Source organism: Electrona antarctica (genome assembly GCF_951216825.1).
Source record: "Electrona antarctica genome assembly, chromosome: 3".
Classification (NCBI taxonomy): domain Eukaryota; kingdom Metazoa; phylum Chordata; class Actinopteri; order Myctophiformes; family Myctophidae; genus Electrona; species Electrona antarctica.
This window is the reverse complement of record NC_136808.1, coordinates 41,013,991-41,028,620: the sequence shown is the minus strand read 5'-3', so window position 1 is coordinate 41,028,620 and position 14,630 is coordinate 41,013,991. Positions and strand designations below refer to the sequence as shown.

The window sequence follows — 14,630 nt, the reverse complement described above, 5'->3', positions numbered from 1 at the left end:
CTACTCGTCGTCAATCATAGAGAGGTAAAAGAAAATATGGTGTTGATGGGAAACAAAACTGTTATTCATCCAGTTGTTTTCAGAGAGACAATAATCATTTCCTAACACTGGTTGGCGCCAGATATCAAGGAACGAAAGTCGACCTCTCTCTGGCTGGTTAAGGGTGGTGGTACTGTGGAATATACAGTAATTACTGGGCATCAACTGTGCATCAATTATTCACAGTTATTTACACGCAAATAAACAAACATACAAATAAATAAATAATCACCTAGACAGCGTGAGCACCTGCGCAGGAAGAGAAGAAGAGAGGAGCAACGATGCCACTTCTCACTTCTCACTTGGGCGCATATATTAGTCAGTAAATGTAATGTAAAAGTGGTGCAGCAACACTTGAGGCTATACATCTTCTATATATATATATATATAGGGTGAACAACAATATTCAGCCAGAATCTCTTTCATTTTCTTCAGCTTTCTCTTCTTCCAGAGCTTGCTTTAGTTGCATGCATGGAAAGCTGAGCTCCAGTCCTTGCAGACATCTCCATCTATAGCCGTGTGCTGAGCTCTATAATTGAAATGGCTCGTTTAGCTGCGGGCAGGTTGTGAGGGAGCTTTTTTTCCCCTTTTCTTTTTTTTCCACAGCAGCGTGCATGTCGATAGACGTCATTTGGTTTTAATGGCCTACAGCAGGAAATTTGGCGTTTGCAACTCGCCACAGAGCGGACAGACAGGGGGAATCGCCGCGTGACAAAAGTCTTCCAGGACAGCCTAATACATTTTCTTCATTTTCACTATAGGCTATATATATTATGTTTCTATTTCAGACTTTTATCAACAAGTTACAGCGCCTTTTATTATTGCCCGAGTGAAGGACTGTGGCAGCCTGCCTGCGCCTCTCTCTTTTTTTCTTTTCTTTTTTCCCTTAAATGTATTAAGGGCTGGAGATGGAAATGTATGTATGCCTGCTAGCCGGGGAAATGCCTGGGGAGCCATTACATCAGTCGAAATGACAATGATTAAAATCAGCCTTTTTCCTGCACTAAATCTATTGAGCGACTGACACTTGCCTGTTACCTACCCTCTACCCCCAGCAAAACCACAACTTTCAACCGTAAAGGGGGGGAATGGTCTATGTTTTTTAGGCTACTTTTGCGGTTATTTCGCTGAAAAAACAACCCAAGTTATTACATCTGTGTAGTCATAATTTCGGGGGAAAGGGGGAGTATCTCTTTTTTTTTTTTTTTCCTTTTTTTTTTTGAGTCTAGCTAATTGTAGCCTATAATCCTGTTGCCCCAGAGGCGTTTGGGCAGCCCGGAGCAAAGAATTCATTTTTAGCTTCTCCTCTGTTATTTGGAGACGGGATTATTGGCTTTCTTCTTCTAACAGATCGGCAGTTTCATTTATAGTCACAGAAAAAGGCAGACAAGAAAATAAGCAGGAAGAAATACGAATCGGTAGGCTATTTCATCATCATCAACAACGACAACAAAAAACGTACACAAATAAGAGCAGAGAAGAGGAACGAGACACCTCATGTACATTTACAAGGTAAGAAGCGCCGCTTGTGCGTAACTGTGCGCTTTAGTGGAAAGAAGCTTTGATGAGAAACCATTCAAGTCACCCTCGCAAGTGGACCGTTCGTTCTGCCCTTTATCTCTCACAGACTCACGTCGTGTTTTAAAAACTGTTTGAGGATTATATGGGCTAGTGCGAAGAGTTGGTTTGGATATATTGTGGCGCTGGATTGGTATTTGTTGTAGTTCTCCGAAACACTCGGGGCATTTGGAAAAGCCAAGGGCGCACACACGCACGCACGCACACACACAGTACACCACACAAGACACGCACAAATACAAACTGGGGAGATTGAAAACCGGCACGGATTCCCTATACGGACTCCGACCTACAATGTTTGAAACGGTAGGGTAAACCACTAAAAATATTAGAATATATACCGTATATTATGTTTTACTTCTACCTTATAATCTACTATTTGTGGTCTATTTCGGGGGGGAGTTGTTAGCCTCTGACCCGGTATAGTGCGAATAGAATGATGTGATATGAATGTCGAGTCGAGGATCTATGTGTATAGACTGATGTTTTTTTTACGCATCCATCGCTGCGTTTATGGATTAAGCGTGTCTTGATAATGCCTTTATGCACAGCGAGAATAAGACGCCATATTGAGAATTTTGTAGAATTAGTCTTTAGTCTAGATACACGCAGGCTGTCTGACTGATCATGTTCATGTAAAGTGAACTGTTGAATAACGCTGCGGTGCGGTGTATTGTATTGTAGCCTAGTCTATTCTTCTTATCATTTCATGTGTAGCCTTGAAACATGATATGTTTTAACATGGTCGTTAGGTTTTTGTGTATCATTTAAGTTTAGCCAGTGAAGAGCTGTTATAAGCTTGGATCTGTAGCGGTGGTGGTGGGAAACACATGAATAAAGAGGCAGATTTGTTGAGAAAGTTGTAGTTTGCTTTGGCCAGTATTGAAATTTGGCTTTGTGTGTGTGTGTGTGTGTGTGTGTGTGTGTGTGTGTGTGTGTGTGTGTGTGTGTGTGTGTGTACGTACTGATATGATTAGTTGATATGATTAGTTGATAGAGGGGAGGCAGGGATAGTGTCTGTTTAATATTGCCCAACACAGTGTGAGAGTTGGCTTAAATAGGATATCACACATGTCCCCAAACATGATCCCAATATGAAACGTTGCAATATACAACTATATTATCCCACTAATGGCAATGGGCAACACCCTGGAAAAAAATCTGCTCTCCCACTTGGTGCCCAAGGGCACATCACTTAAAGCAAAAAAGAGCAGATCTGAATGGGGTCTGTTCCCATTTTAAGAGTATACTGTACAACATGTGTGGAAGAACGAGTTACTAATTGTTTTGCCAAGTCATGATTATTTATAGTGGTTTCCAATCATTTAGCCCATCCCTATATTGCCTGTTTAGATCTCATGCCAGCTTTAATTAACCTCCCAGCTATGGAGCAGATTTGTAGTTCCGCTGTAGAATAAAAACCTTTTAGTGTCTTCAGAATTCTGTTTGTTAAATATCATAGGAAACATAAAGTAGGCTATTAATGGAGGCCTGATGGGTCAACGGTTTACATAGAACTTGACCTCAATTAACTGTACTCTTAACTGGACCATAAGCAGTTGGCTGACATAAGTAAACTTGATGTGTTTCCTGAGTTTCCAAGTCCACCAGGGCCCTATATTATCTGCTTATTATCAGGGGTTGTACTTGCATGACCAGGTGCCTTCTCTAGGTGACCCCAGAGTACCAAAGCAGTGATTTATAGTCTCCCCAAATAGCGATTGTCTTCTCTAATGCCCAAATCCACTTGACGAAACATTGTAGTGTGCTGTAACTGCTACTCTGGTACTTTCCCCCAAAAGTCTGTGTTGAAACACTAGGCGTCTGATATTTTGTGTCATTTTACAAGTGTTTGACTTTGTCAGTACATGCTTGTTAACTGTATATAGTTACCTTACTTGTGGTCTGGATAGGATCGTGGTGTGTAATATGTTCTTGTTATACCATCCCACTATCAATTCTGACAGCTATTGTTTGTGGTAAGCACAGATAACATGCATGTTAAAGTGGTCTGACAATCAGCTACGCTGTAGGATCACCCTGGTGATATCTTTGTGCACTGTGTGTGCGCGGCCACGCACGCGGGCGTGCGTGTGCTGAGAACAAAGTTGCCGAATGCCCTGGATTCCTTGCTCTCAGATTGGTGGTTGGTGTGTCTGGGCATATCACGTCTAACACATAAGGCGACCCTTAATTAGAATATAGCAGCAGCAGTTTGTTTTATCCCCCTGGAGGCTGACACCTAGGATTCCTCTCTCTCTCTCTGTGTCTCTCTCTCTCTCTCTCCTTCTCACTCGTTCCCCTAATAAGCATCCTCCTATCCTCGCCTCCGGTGTCTAAAACAAAAAGATGCAAACATACTTAATTAGAGCGGTGGCAATAATTTCTAAGCTAAATATGAGACCAGACAGAAATGGAAGTGATCTGATAGGATTCATCAGGAGCGTGGAGTCGGTGGAGAAGGATATCTGCTTTCCTTGAGTAGCATCAGCATCACTCATTTATTCTCCATGGCGTTTATATACACTTGTTTTCAGGAAGGAAGAAGCATGTCTCGCCTGTCTCTGACCCGGTCCCCGGTCTCTCCTCTGGCCACCCAAGGAATCCCTCTACCGGCTCAGCTGACAAAGGCAAACGCGCCGGTTCACATTGACGTCGGTGGACACATGTACACTAGCAGCCTGGCTACCCTCACCAAGTACCCAGACTCCAGGTAAGAAGCTGTCTTTTACATATTATACTTTTTGTATTTATTATGTTATGTATGTCCTTTATTTAATACGTAAACTACCACACACACACACACACACACACACACACACACACACACACACACACACACACACACACACACACACACACACACACACACACACACACACACACACTACATGTTTGACATTATTTGGGTATATTTACAAATATCTTTCTAATGCATTGAAAAACAGACCCTCTGGGGTTTTTCTGTGTAATTGTTTCTATTTATAATATAAAACATGTAAATGAATCATTCACTATCAATTAGCCCATCATGCTCCATGTACATTTTATAATGCCGTTTTCATTTAACTTTTAAGTCTGACATTTTGAAATTTATACTTTAATCAAGTGAATAGCTTGATCGTGTTGGTTGGTATACTACTTATACTATACTTTGAATTCAACTGATTTGCAGCAGAATTGTGACAAATCAGATGCATGTCATCATAATTAATATTAGGTATGCTACAATGTAATATGATAATGAAAACGACAGATAACAACATATGCAACAATCAGATCAAGCTGCTATGAGGAATCCTATGAGGAAAAAATAAGAACAGTTGACATAAGATCCCTCATCCCACCAATCAAAGATTATATGTGACTTCTAATGTGTGAATGTAATAAAGTTGAAATCAACTACTAAATTGAATATCACAATAGCCATTTTACTGTATGTCTGGCACTGCTAGCGCACATTATCAGATCAACTGATCCACAGGTTGAATGTTAACTGTTAAAGTATGGCCATGCACAGACCATCACTTTCACATGTTGTTTCATATATATATATATATATATATATATATATATATATCATTTTGATCTATACCAAGATGTCTGACAGCTAGAGTGTACATCATAGCAATACCATTGCCATTACCATTGAAGAGAGACATCATAAAAAGTGGTATTATGCTTCGGTCTTGATTTGACTTCACATGGCCGACTCTGCCAAGATAAACATGCATCAGTGCTGTGCAGGAAGACGTGCCAAATTGGCTACAGGAAATGATCCCCATAATCCCGGGAAGATAAACCTTTGAAATTTACAGTGTAACTGACAGCCATCTCAGTTATTATATATTCTTTGTAATGTCATATGAAGAAGAATATATGGCTAATTCCATGCAATGGCTTAGTCTTTTTTATTAAACATTTTAATTCAATAGTGCAGATCATCACTGATATTTCTAGCTCTACCACCAGCTGTGTTGATGGTGCTGGGTTTTTCCTTATTAGAAACGTCCATACTATAAATTGTCACTGTTTTATGTCGTGAGTGCAGTGCATACATCTGAATGTTCATCAAAGCTATCAGTGGATATCCAGTTGCCTTATAATGTGTTAAGACATATCTGAATGCTGATAAATATAAGTGTGAATTTGAATTTGTTTGAATTGAATGTAATTATTACAGTGGAGGAGTCTTTTGAGTAGCTCCTGAGATGCTAGATTAGACAAAGTTATTCATGCAGAACCCATTGGGGCATGAAACCATGCAAATAGAGCAGAGAGTCATGCCAGGGCTCACAAACTGTGTTTTTACACTGAAACGCTAAAACCCATAACAAATGTGAATGTTGGTTAGTGTTGTCTCTGACACACAGTCTCTCTTTCTTTAAATCTGTCTGTCTCACTTTCTGTCTCTCTCACATGCATGCACGCCCGCATGCACACACTTTCTTTCTCCCTCTTAGTCTAACCCTCACACAAACATTTTCTCTCTCTCTCTCTCTCTCTCTCTCCCTCTCTCTCTCTCTCTCTCTCCCTCTCTCTCTCTCTCTCTCTCTCTCTCTCTCTCTCTCTCTCTCTCTCTCTCTCTCTCTCTTTCTCTCTCTCTCCCTCCTCAGTGTACATTTGGCCTCAGGGCTCCACTTTCCACTGGAGCCAGTAGAAGGAGGAGCCCTTTTGTGTGAATTAGGATAATGGCTGACAGCAGAAAGCAAAACAATTACACTGGGTAGCCAGAGCGTACATGTACTTTAGGTCACATCCGGTAAAAGCAGGACCCCTTCATAGAAAGAAGAAGAGAAAAAAAGTTGACAATTAAAAGAACAAGGTTAAGGATTTTCTTTAAAGTTGATGATTACTTTTAATAGATTGCCGCCTTAATAATGCAGCGTGCGAAGAGAAAGTTAGTCTAGTAACTAATGTGCGGCTATTTATCTTCCTCTGCGAGGGCCATATTAAGGGACAGGGGTCATGAAACATTGATGCACACTCTGTGTAGCTTTCAAGAGACGACAGCCTCAATGTTTCACTGGAAAAGAAGATGTAAAAGAAAATCTCAGGAAATGTTCCACAAGGACACTGTTTTGGATGAACATTTCTTTGTGTGCGCACGTTTGTCCGCTGTCTTCAAGTTCAGCAGCATAGAACATCATGTAAATGTAATCTAAATCTGTACCATTATGTATACAATATGTGAATTTCTTTTTTTTAATGAGGAATATATTAGTATCCTATACAGTAGCCTATATACAAAACATACTTATTAGGTAGTGCATGGCCCCCCACCAACACAAGGTTAGAGGACACATTCTCCTTGTAGCTCCATGGATAGAGTGTGATCCTAACACCATCAGGGTTAGGCCTTCCAACTCCCTGCGGAGCCGCCCACGCTATACAAATTAATCATGGTCGGATATTAATGTACATGGTTTTATAATAGTGGTTCTCAACCTGTGGGTCGGGACCCCCAGGGGGGGAGGGAGTTGCTCAGATGACAATTTAACCCAACAGTTCTCTGAAAAACATATGTTTCTATGTCAGTGGTGCTCAATCATTTCCATGTTAAGGACCCCCGGAATTATCTGTATTTGGCCGTGGACCCCCATCTGAAATTATGTTGTTCCAGGCACCCCCCAGAAGCAATTATTTGACTTAAAAACGTTTGCTCTGAAAGAATATATATTCAAAGACTTGCGCGACATTTTCAAGATTTTTCAAAAATAGCAGATTTACAAGCCCGTAGATCTGCCCGAGTGCCGCGCTATGAGCTTGAATGGGTTAAAGACTTTCAAAAGCTTTTTAATGCCTCAAAACAAAAAGAAAGACCAAAGGCTTTACATAGTCGGAAGAATATACATCCAAGCCCAATCCCCTGCTTGAATATATATCCAAGCGCAATCCCCTGGCTGCTTGCTTGCCGTCTTCGAGTGCACAGCTGTTAGAAGTCCAGCGCGGGAAGGTTTAGCGTCTGTTATAGAGACTGGGTTCATTAGAAACAGTTTTCTGTGTTTTGTGATGGAAACGGCTGGATATGCACCTGACCCTCCCACACCCCCAGCTTTGAATATCGGGGGCTGATTCGTTAGCTAGCCAGCTAACTGGTGTACTGAAGAAGAAGTCTGACATGTGTTGGTCTGTGAGATGTTCCTACACACATCACCACCACTACCCGCATGCCTCCCTCCATTTGGCACCACCGGGACGGGAGATCTGAGAAGCTTCTGTCCTTGACAGCCTCGTACACCCACCACCTCTCTCTCTCTCTCTCTCTCTCTCTCTCTCTCTGTCATGCATACAGTACATGTGCACAGTCTCCCATTCTCTCCATGTCTCCCAGCTCTCTCTCTCTCTCTCTCTCTCTCTCTCTCTCTCTCTCTCACTTCACCCCATCTTCTTTTGCTCTCTTCCCACTCCCCCTCTTTTTTCTTTCTTTCTTTCACTCTCTCCATCTCCGTCTTTGAATCTCTTGTACCCGGTCCCCTGCCCCTTCTACCTGTTAAAAGGGACAGATAAAGAGCTAGAGCTGAACCCCCCACCCTCCCACCAATCAGTGGTTTTTACTAAAAGGAACAAACTGAGACCAAGGGAGAGAGAGACACACACACAGAGAGAGGGAGAGAGAGAGAGAGAGAGAGAGAGAGAGAGAGAGAGAGAGAGAGAGAGAGAGAGAGAGAGAGAGAGAGAGAGAGACGGGTGGAAGAGAAAGAAAAAGAAAAACAGGCAGCATTTTAATTGCTTTTTAAAAAAGTGGAGATGAAAAACAGAGTTTAGCCTGCAGGGGTATGGTGAAATTCTAGCTGGAAGAATTGCAAGACCATATGAGAAAGAAAGACCTCGGGCAAAACAGGGAGATGAGTATTGGTTTTTTATAAAGCATTTTGCATCGATTTCCAGAAAGAAAGGGAGTAGGAGAACGATGGATAGAGAGAGAGAGAGAGAAAAGGGAGAGAGAGAGCGACAAAGGATGGAAGGAAGGGAGAGGGCAGAAAGGCAGAAACATCTTTCCTCCACTTTTTCATACAGCCAACCCCAAGGAAAGAAAACTGGACAAATTGAACAAGATCGTTTTAGAATTCCTAGCCTATAAGTTTGGGTTTGAGTACGACTCCATCCAAAAACAAGCCTTTAGTAAGCACAGAATCATTTTGGACATTTTTGTACAACGCATCTCAGAACAGTCCTGCTCTTTGTTTCATTGGCATTCCCAATGCAATCCCCTTCCCTCAGTCATGTAGGCCTACACTGTAATAGAATTTGACAATGAGTCAAGACAGCTTGTATATGTGTGAGTGCGTGCGCCAGTGCAGCTATGCGTGTGTGTACTGTATGTGCACGTGCATGAATAGGGCTCATGATTTTCTTTGTCGTGCGACTCTTGTCAGCCGACCTGGAAGCTGTTATGAGTGATTAAAGAGCTGATTACATCAAATGATGATAATAAAAGTAATGCAGTGCCCTGCCAAGAGCTGTTTCTGAGGAAGACGATATAAATGTACTGTGAAGCCATTAAGCAGGTTACCTTCAACAGTTTTGTTGGGTAAATCTTTAGTTTAGCATAATTCATACAGCACGAGGAGCAGGCTTTCCAGAGTACTCTCCTGCATACAATTAGAGTAAGAACTAAGGGCAAAAATAAGGCCATCTATAAACCATAGACTTAATGACACCAATCAAATTAATTTACCTTTGTAAAGTTTATCGTATCAACACATTGCATTTGACAATGTGTATGATCAAGATATCATGTAACAAGTCACTCCTACTCTTCACAGAGACATATTATACTATATTAAAGGCAGTGACGCCTATATCTTATAAAATATATTTACATACTGTCCTACTGTTTTTTTTACATGGAGGGTACGGATCCTGTATAGGTAAGAGACAGCAGCAGCAACACAGCCCAAGGTTGAGATAAATGAATATCTGTCCGTGCATATCTAGAGGCAGGGTGCAGACATGCTGTGATGAAAGCTAAAAGATTGGAGCAATTTCCAGTCTTTGCCTTGATGAGCCCCCTGTAGCTAACTTCATAACCACAAGTCCTTAATCTCAGCACACAGTCTTGGACACTGTGAGGCAACAGGTGTCTTTATTACGCCAACATCTTGGCAATAATCCATAGAACCTTCATATATCATTTTATTATTTTTATTTTTATGCGCTGGGTCCCAACATTGGCTGTGCTATTGTGAGGGTGAAATAAGCTTTATTTTGGCACGCTAGAATACTTGTCTACTGTAGGTCCAGTTGGACATTTCAGACAGGTGCTCTCGGTTCTGTCTCTGCATGCCTACGAAAATAAATCAAATAATTATGCAGATTAATTGACAGGTAGTAAGCCCCACACACACACACACACACACACACACACACACACACACACACACACACACACACACACACACACACGCACACACGCACACACACACACACACACACACACACACACACACACACACACACGCACACACAAAGAGCAAAAGTGGAAATTGAGTTTTCACCACACAATGTAATCATATGCCATGGCTCCATGTCATATAACTGTGTCGCTTGTGTATTCCTACTTATTTATTTTCTTTCTAACATGGTTCATTGACATTAAGTGTACATTTCAAAAGGCCAACGTGTTCTTTTCTCCTGTGGTGGCATTTCCACTAATGTTTTCAGGTCTCCCCACAGCATGTATCCATGATTGTGATTGTTGAACGGCTACACGCGGTCGGTAGCACATTCAGCCTATCAGAATCGCTTTATTTGTATGATAAATGTACATGGTGGCAATGTTACAGACACATTGTAAGGCTACAGTATATGTATACTTGCACCTCACATGGTGCTGGCATAACAGGACCTCACATACAGTGTAAAGGGACATGCAATACATAGAATAATATCAATACAAATGTACAGCAAACTCAGTATCCACTCCAGTCATTCTTGGTAGCTTGGCATGAAATAGTATTGCCGGTGTGTAGAGGAGCAAAGTTTTAATATATGTGTGCAGATCCTTTTAAAGGTTCACATTCACAACACATAATTCAAACAGTAGAAGTAAAATGTAACCGTTTCTGACCGTGGCTAAGTCATTGAAATCTTTTTTTTTGTGGCTTTTCACCTTTATATTTTTTATAGAGGGACAGACAGTAGGCTGACAGGAAATGGGGGAGAGAGATGGGGGAGTGACATGCAGTAAAGGCCATCGGGATCAGGAGTCGAAACCGCGGCATATGAAAGCAGAGAATCATAGCTTCAAATTGGCATATTGGTTGTTCAGTTTGACCCACCAGTTTTGGAGATATGACTTATAGAGTATAAGAGTAATGTCTTGCAGAAAACAGCCAGTTGAGAAAACAGTCTTGAAAGGTTCACTTCTGTGGACTCTAACCTAGCTACATGTTTAAGCATTTATTTCATATTTACATGTCGATTTCAGCTCTGACATTTATTTCAGACATGCTCTAGTATGTGAAGAGTCTGCCTGTGCTATTAACTCATTTTGTCCTCTCCTGAACAGTTAGCAGATACAATACGATACGATACGATATACGATACGATACCATACCATACCATACCATACCATACCATACCATACCATACCATACCATACCATACCATACCATACCATACAACTTTATTGTCAGCTTGCACTGAAATTTGTTTTGCATGTAATACATTACAAAATGATAGACATTACAGGACACAAATCACAGAAACAGACAGGAACAAGAACATATCCTCTGGTTTAACGATTTTGGTTTAAAAGCAGGACAGACTGATATACAAAAGAGTTCTTTAGTCTGTTTTTCTAATAATTATACTAAACCACCTCACGGAGGGCAACAGTTGATATTCATCATTTAAAACATGTAAGGGATCAGAAGAGATACTCTTCGCCAGTCTATAAGCATGCTCTTGGTCTGGGCATCTTTAAAGGAATGTAACAGGCGTACCAACACTTTTTGCGCAGATCTTAATTTGGCTATAAAGTTTGTTCTTATGGATAGTCCCCCGCCAATAAGCGTAATCTACGTTAATGGATTAGTCTGGCCGACCGCCAATACACGTAAATTACGTTAATTCAGTTGTATACATGTTTTGATCCGATCTTGTCGAAAGGCTACTGACATTAGCTTTGGATGGCTACTGGGCTGTGCCATCTGTCTGCGCGTGCACGCACCCACGCTTTACAGTCGCTTTCATCTCTAATTCCCCGTCCCAGGCGGCATTTCTGGTCAAAACAAGGCTTATTGCACGGAGCATATCGGTCGCTCTAATGGCGCCGGCCTCTATTTCTCATCGGCTAGCGATGAGAAATATGGCTTTATACAATCCTCAGTGTTCATTTATCTTCATAACCCAGTGCGTGTAAAATGTAACAAAATGAACCTGTGTATCTTTCTGTGGAGGTCTTGTTAGCATATCTTATTAGCGTATCACATCAATACATAATATATTCGCTGTCTGGGTGGAAACCTTGCATGTCCAAAACCATTACTTTTCACAAAATAGAAAAAGAGAAAAAGAGATCCAATGTAATTATTATTGAGTCACAAGCTCATGTTAATACGTTTTTGATGTTTAAATATCAATAAAACCCACAGAGACTTAACCACATTCAACCTGGCATCGCATTGTGACACATGGAGATGTAGATACAAGGTTTCTGCCCGACAGAGACAGTATGTCACATCTCTCACTGTCAGTTATCTCATTCAGCTGAACATATTCCATTGATTTCTATAAGTACACAACAGGAGAGACACATGTAGCAGAGAGTGTGTGTATATGCTGTTGTAATCAAAAGGAGAGACACATGTAGCAGAGAGTGTGTGTATAATGCTGTTGTAATCTTTGGAAAAAGGGACACTGACTTCAAACAGGTCTGGAATGGAGGAGCTGTGCCTTAAGCCTCTTGTTTCAACCAGGGAGGCTAATACATTTTCAAGCTTAACGCTAATAAAATTGAAAACTAAATGGATGGTAATTGTTTCATGCATTGGCTGACGGTGCTCATTCCATTGTGTGTGTGTGTGTGTGTGTGTGTGTGTGTGTGTGTGTGTGTGTGTGTGTGTGTGTGTGTGTGTGTGTGTGTGTGTGTGTGTGTGTTCGCGCACGCGTGCATCTATGTGTGTTTGAATTTTTACAGAATAAGTCGCCTGTTCAACGGCACAGAGCCCATCGTGCTGGACAGCTTGAAGCAGCACTACTTCATAGATCGGGACGGGGAGATATTTCGCTACATTCTCAGCTTCCTCAGGACAAGTAAACTGCTCCTTCCAGATGACTTCAAGGTATGTCCACTCCACACCAGAGCATACTTTACAGTGTGTGGGGTATGTGTGTGTTTTATCAGCTCTCAGTGTTTGAGCCAAAAAAGAAAAAGAAAGTGTTTGGAGAGTTCCTCTGCCCAGCGGTAGTAGTAGCGTGGTCTTCTATTGTTTCGTTACATTGCGCTTTTCACTAAATGTTCAGTGGACATGAGAATATTTGTTATTTCAACTGTTCAGGTGCGTGGTTTTGAATGTTACGGGCAATTCATACTCTGGTTTTCATCCTGTCGTGCACTGGAAATAGCCGTCCTACAAGCTCACACAGCAGTGACAACACGTCGTGCTATATGACACACACACCTTGTAGATCTGCTGTTTGTGGCTCACAACTAAGTATACATTTGTACAAATCTTTGAATGTAATGCTTGTAAATTTGTACTTCTCAGCTTTAACAAACATTGTGTGCATTCAGTATACGCTTTCATAGATTGCCAAATCTACCTTACTAAACAGTGTATTACTCTACTACAACCCATAAGAATTTGCACATTGATACCAAATCTCTTCCATTTTACATGCAAAAAGCAGTTTCTATGTTCGCTTGTTATTAACTCCCAGGTGTTCCAGGTTGATGTAAGTTGCCTACGTGGAGCTAGCCACTAATATTCACCTACACTGTAGCAGTCCCCGAAGGGTCTGTTCTTCTACAGCTAATCTCTTTGCTGAGAATAGCTGATCTACAATCTCACAATGAGTCATGTTTGGGCGTTCAGTTTAGGCATACAGTTTAGGCTGTGTAAAGCAAATGTTTCCTCGGCTGCATCCGATTGGCCAAAGTGTCTCTGGCTGGCATTGATTGGACATTCTATTCACAGCTGTAAACTTTCAGCCAATCGTTGACCTGCATGATACTGTACTTGGTTTTGCTCTTCTATTACAATCCTGATCACAGTAAAGACGGTTGGGAAGAATTTGACTACATTTCAATAGATTTAAATGACTATGAATCAAATGCTTGAATTAATATGGAGCAAATGTAATATGAGATCTAAAAAAAGAAAGCAATTTAGGTCAAAATGATCTAGATTTATGTAAAATAAGTGGCCATGGTTGTAAATGGATGTTGTACAAAATGACACATACTGTATAGGGATACCGTTATGGTTCCTTTGTAGTAAATGTATCCTACGTTTGCCATCTCTGTAAGAGCATCAGCTAAATGCCTACTGTATATGTAAAATGTAATTGCTTTACTGAAGATTAGTATTGAGAATATGTATTTATTGGTAGTTGCATTGCCCTACTGTGTATATAAAAAGTGGTATATACCATATTTGCAAGACAAATTATGCATTTAGCAGACACTCTTATCGAGAATGACTTTCAAAGTGTAAGATCAGATTAAGTGACATGAACATTAGTTAACAAGCAACATGGCAAATGGTCATGTACTGTACGAAGGGACAGAACACAATTAAGTTCTGCAAGGAAACTAGGGTAGCAGCAGGCAAACATCAAACCTAGCATCCATCTCTCAACTTAACATGTTATCTAAATAACATAATTAACATTAGTGATCAAGCTAATTGTATAAATCTGTCTAAATAATATATGCCTGTACATAGCATTTGTGAACAAGTGACCAACATATTTCCATGGATAAGGGGTCAGGACAACGAGGCCTTTTCGTGGAGGGGTCAGAATGAAATTTGGACTTAGACTGTTTTTTGTCTGTGGTACTC

At 40.9% G+C, this 14,630-nt stretch overlaps 1 protein-coding gene across 3 annotated transcripts in view; it reads left to right on the top strand.

Annotated features, from left to right (window-relative positions):
- Nucleotides 1–1,473: 1,473 nt before the first annotated feature.
- The window catches only part of kctd15b (potassium channel tetramerization domain containing 15b), a gene marked incomplete at its 5' end in the record, with an annotated part of 39,009 nt that continues 25,852 nt past the window's right edge, over nucleotides 1,474–14,630 (top strand). The window contains 3 exons of one of the 3 annotated variants that reach the window (XM_079496722.1): nucleotides 1,474–1,551; nucleotides 4,155–4,330; nucleotides 12,764–12,908. In XM_079496722.1, coding sequence (XP_079352848.1) covers nucleotides 1,537–1,551; nucleotides 4,155–4,330; nucleotides 12,764–12,908 — 336 coding nt within the window. Of the gene's footprint in view, nucleotides 1,552–1,868; nucleotides 1,924–4,127; nucleotides 4,331–12,763; nucleotides 12,909–14,630 lie in introns of those variants that run through there. The other 2 variants (XM_079496723.1, XM_079496721.1) reach the window with 2 other exon arrangements.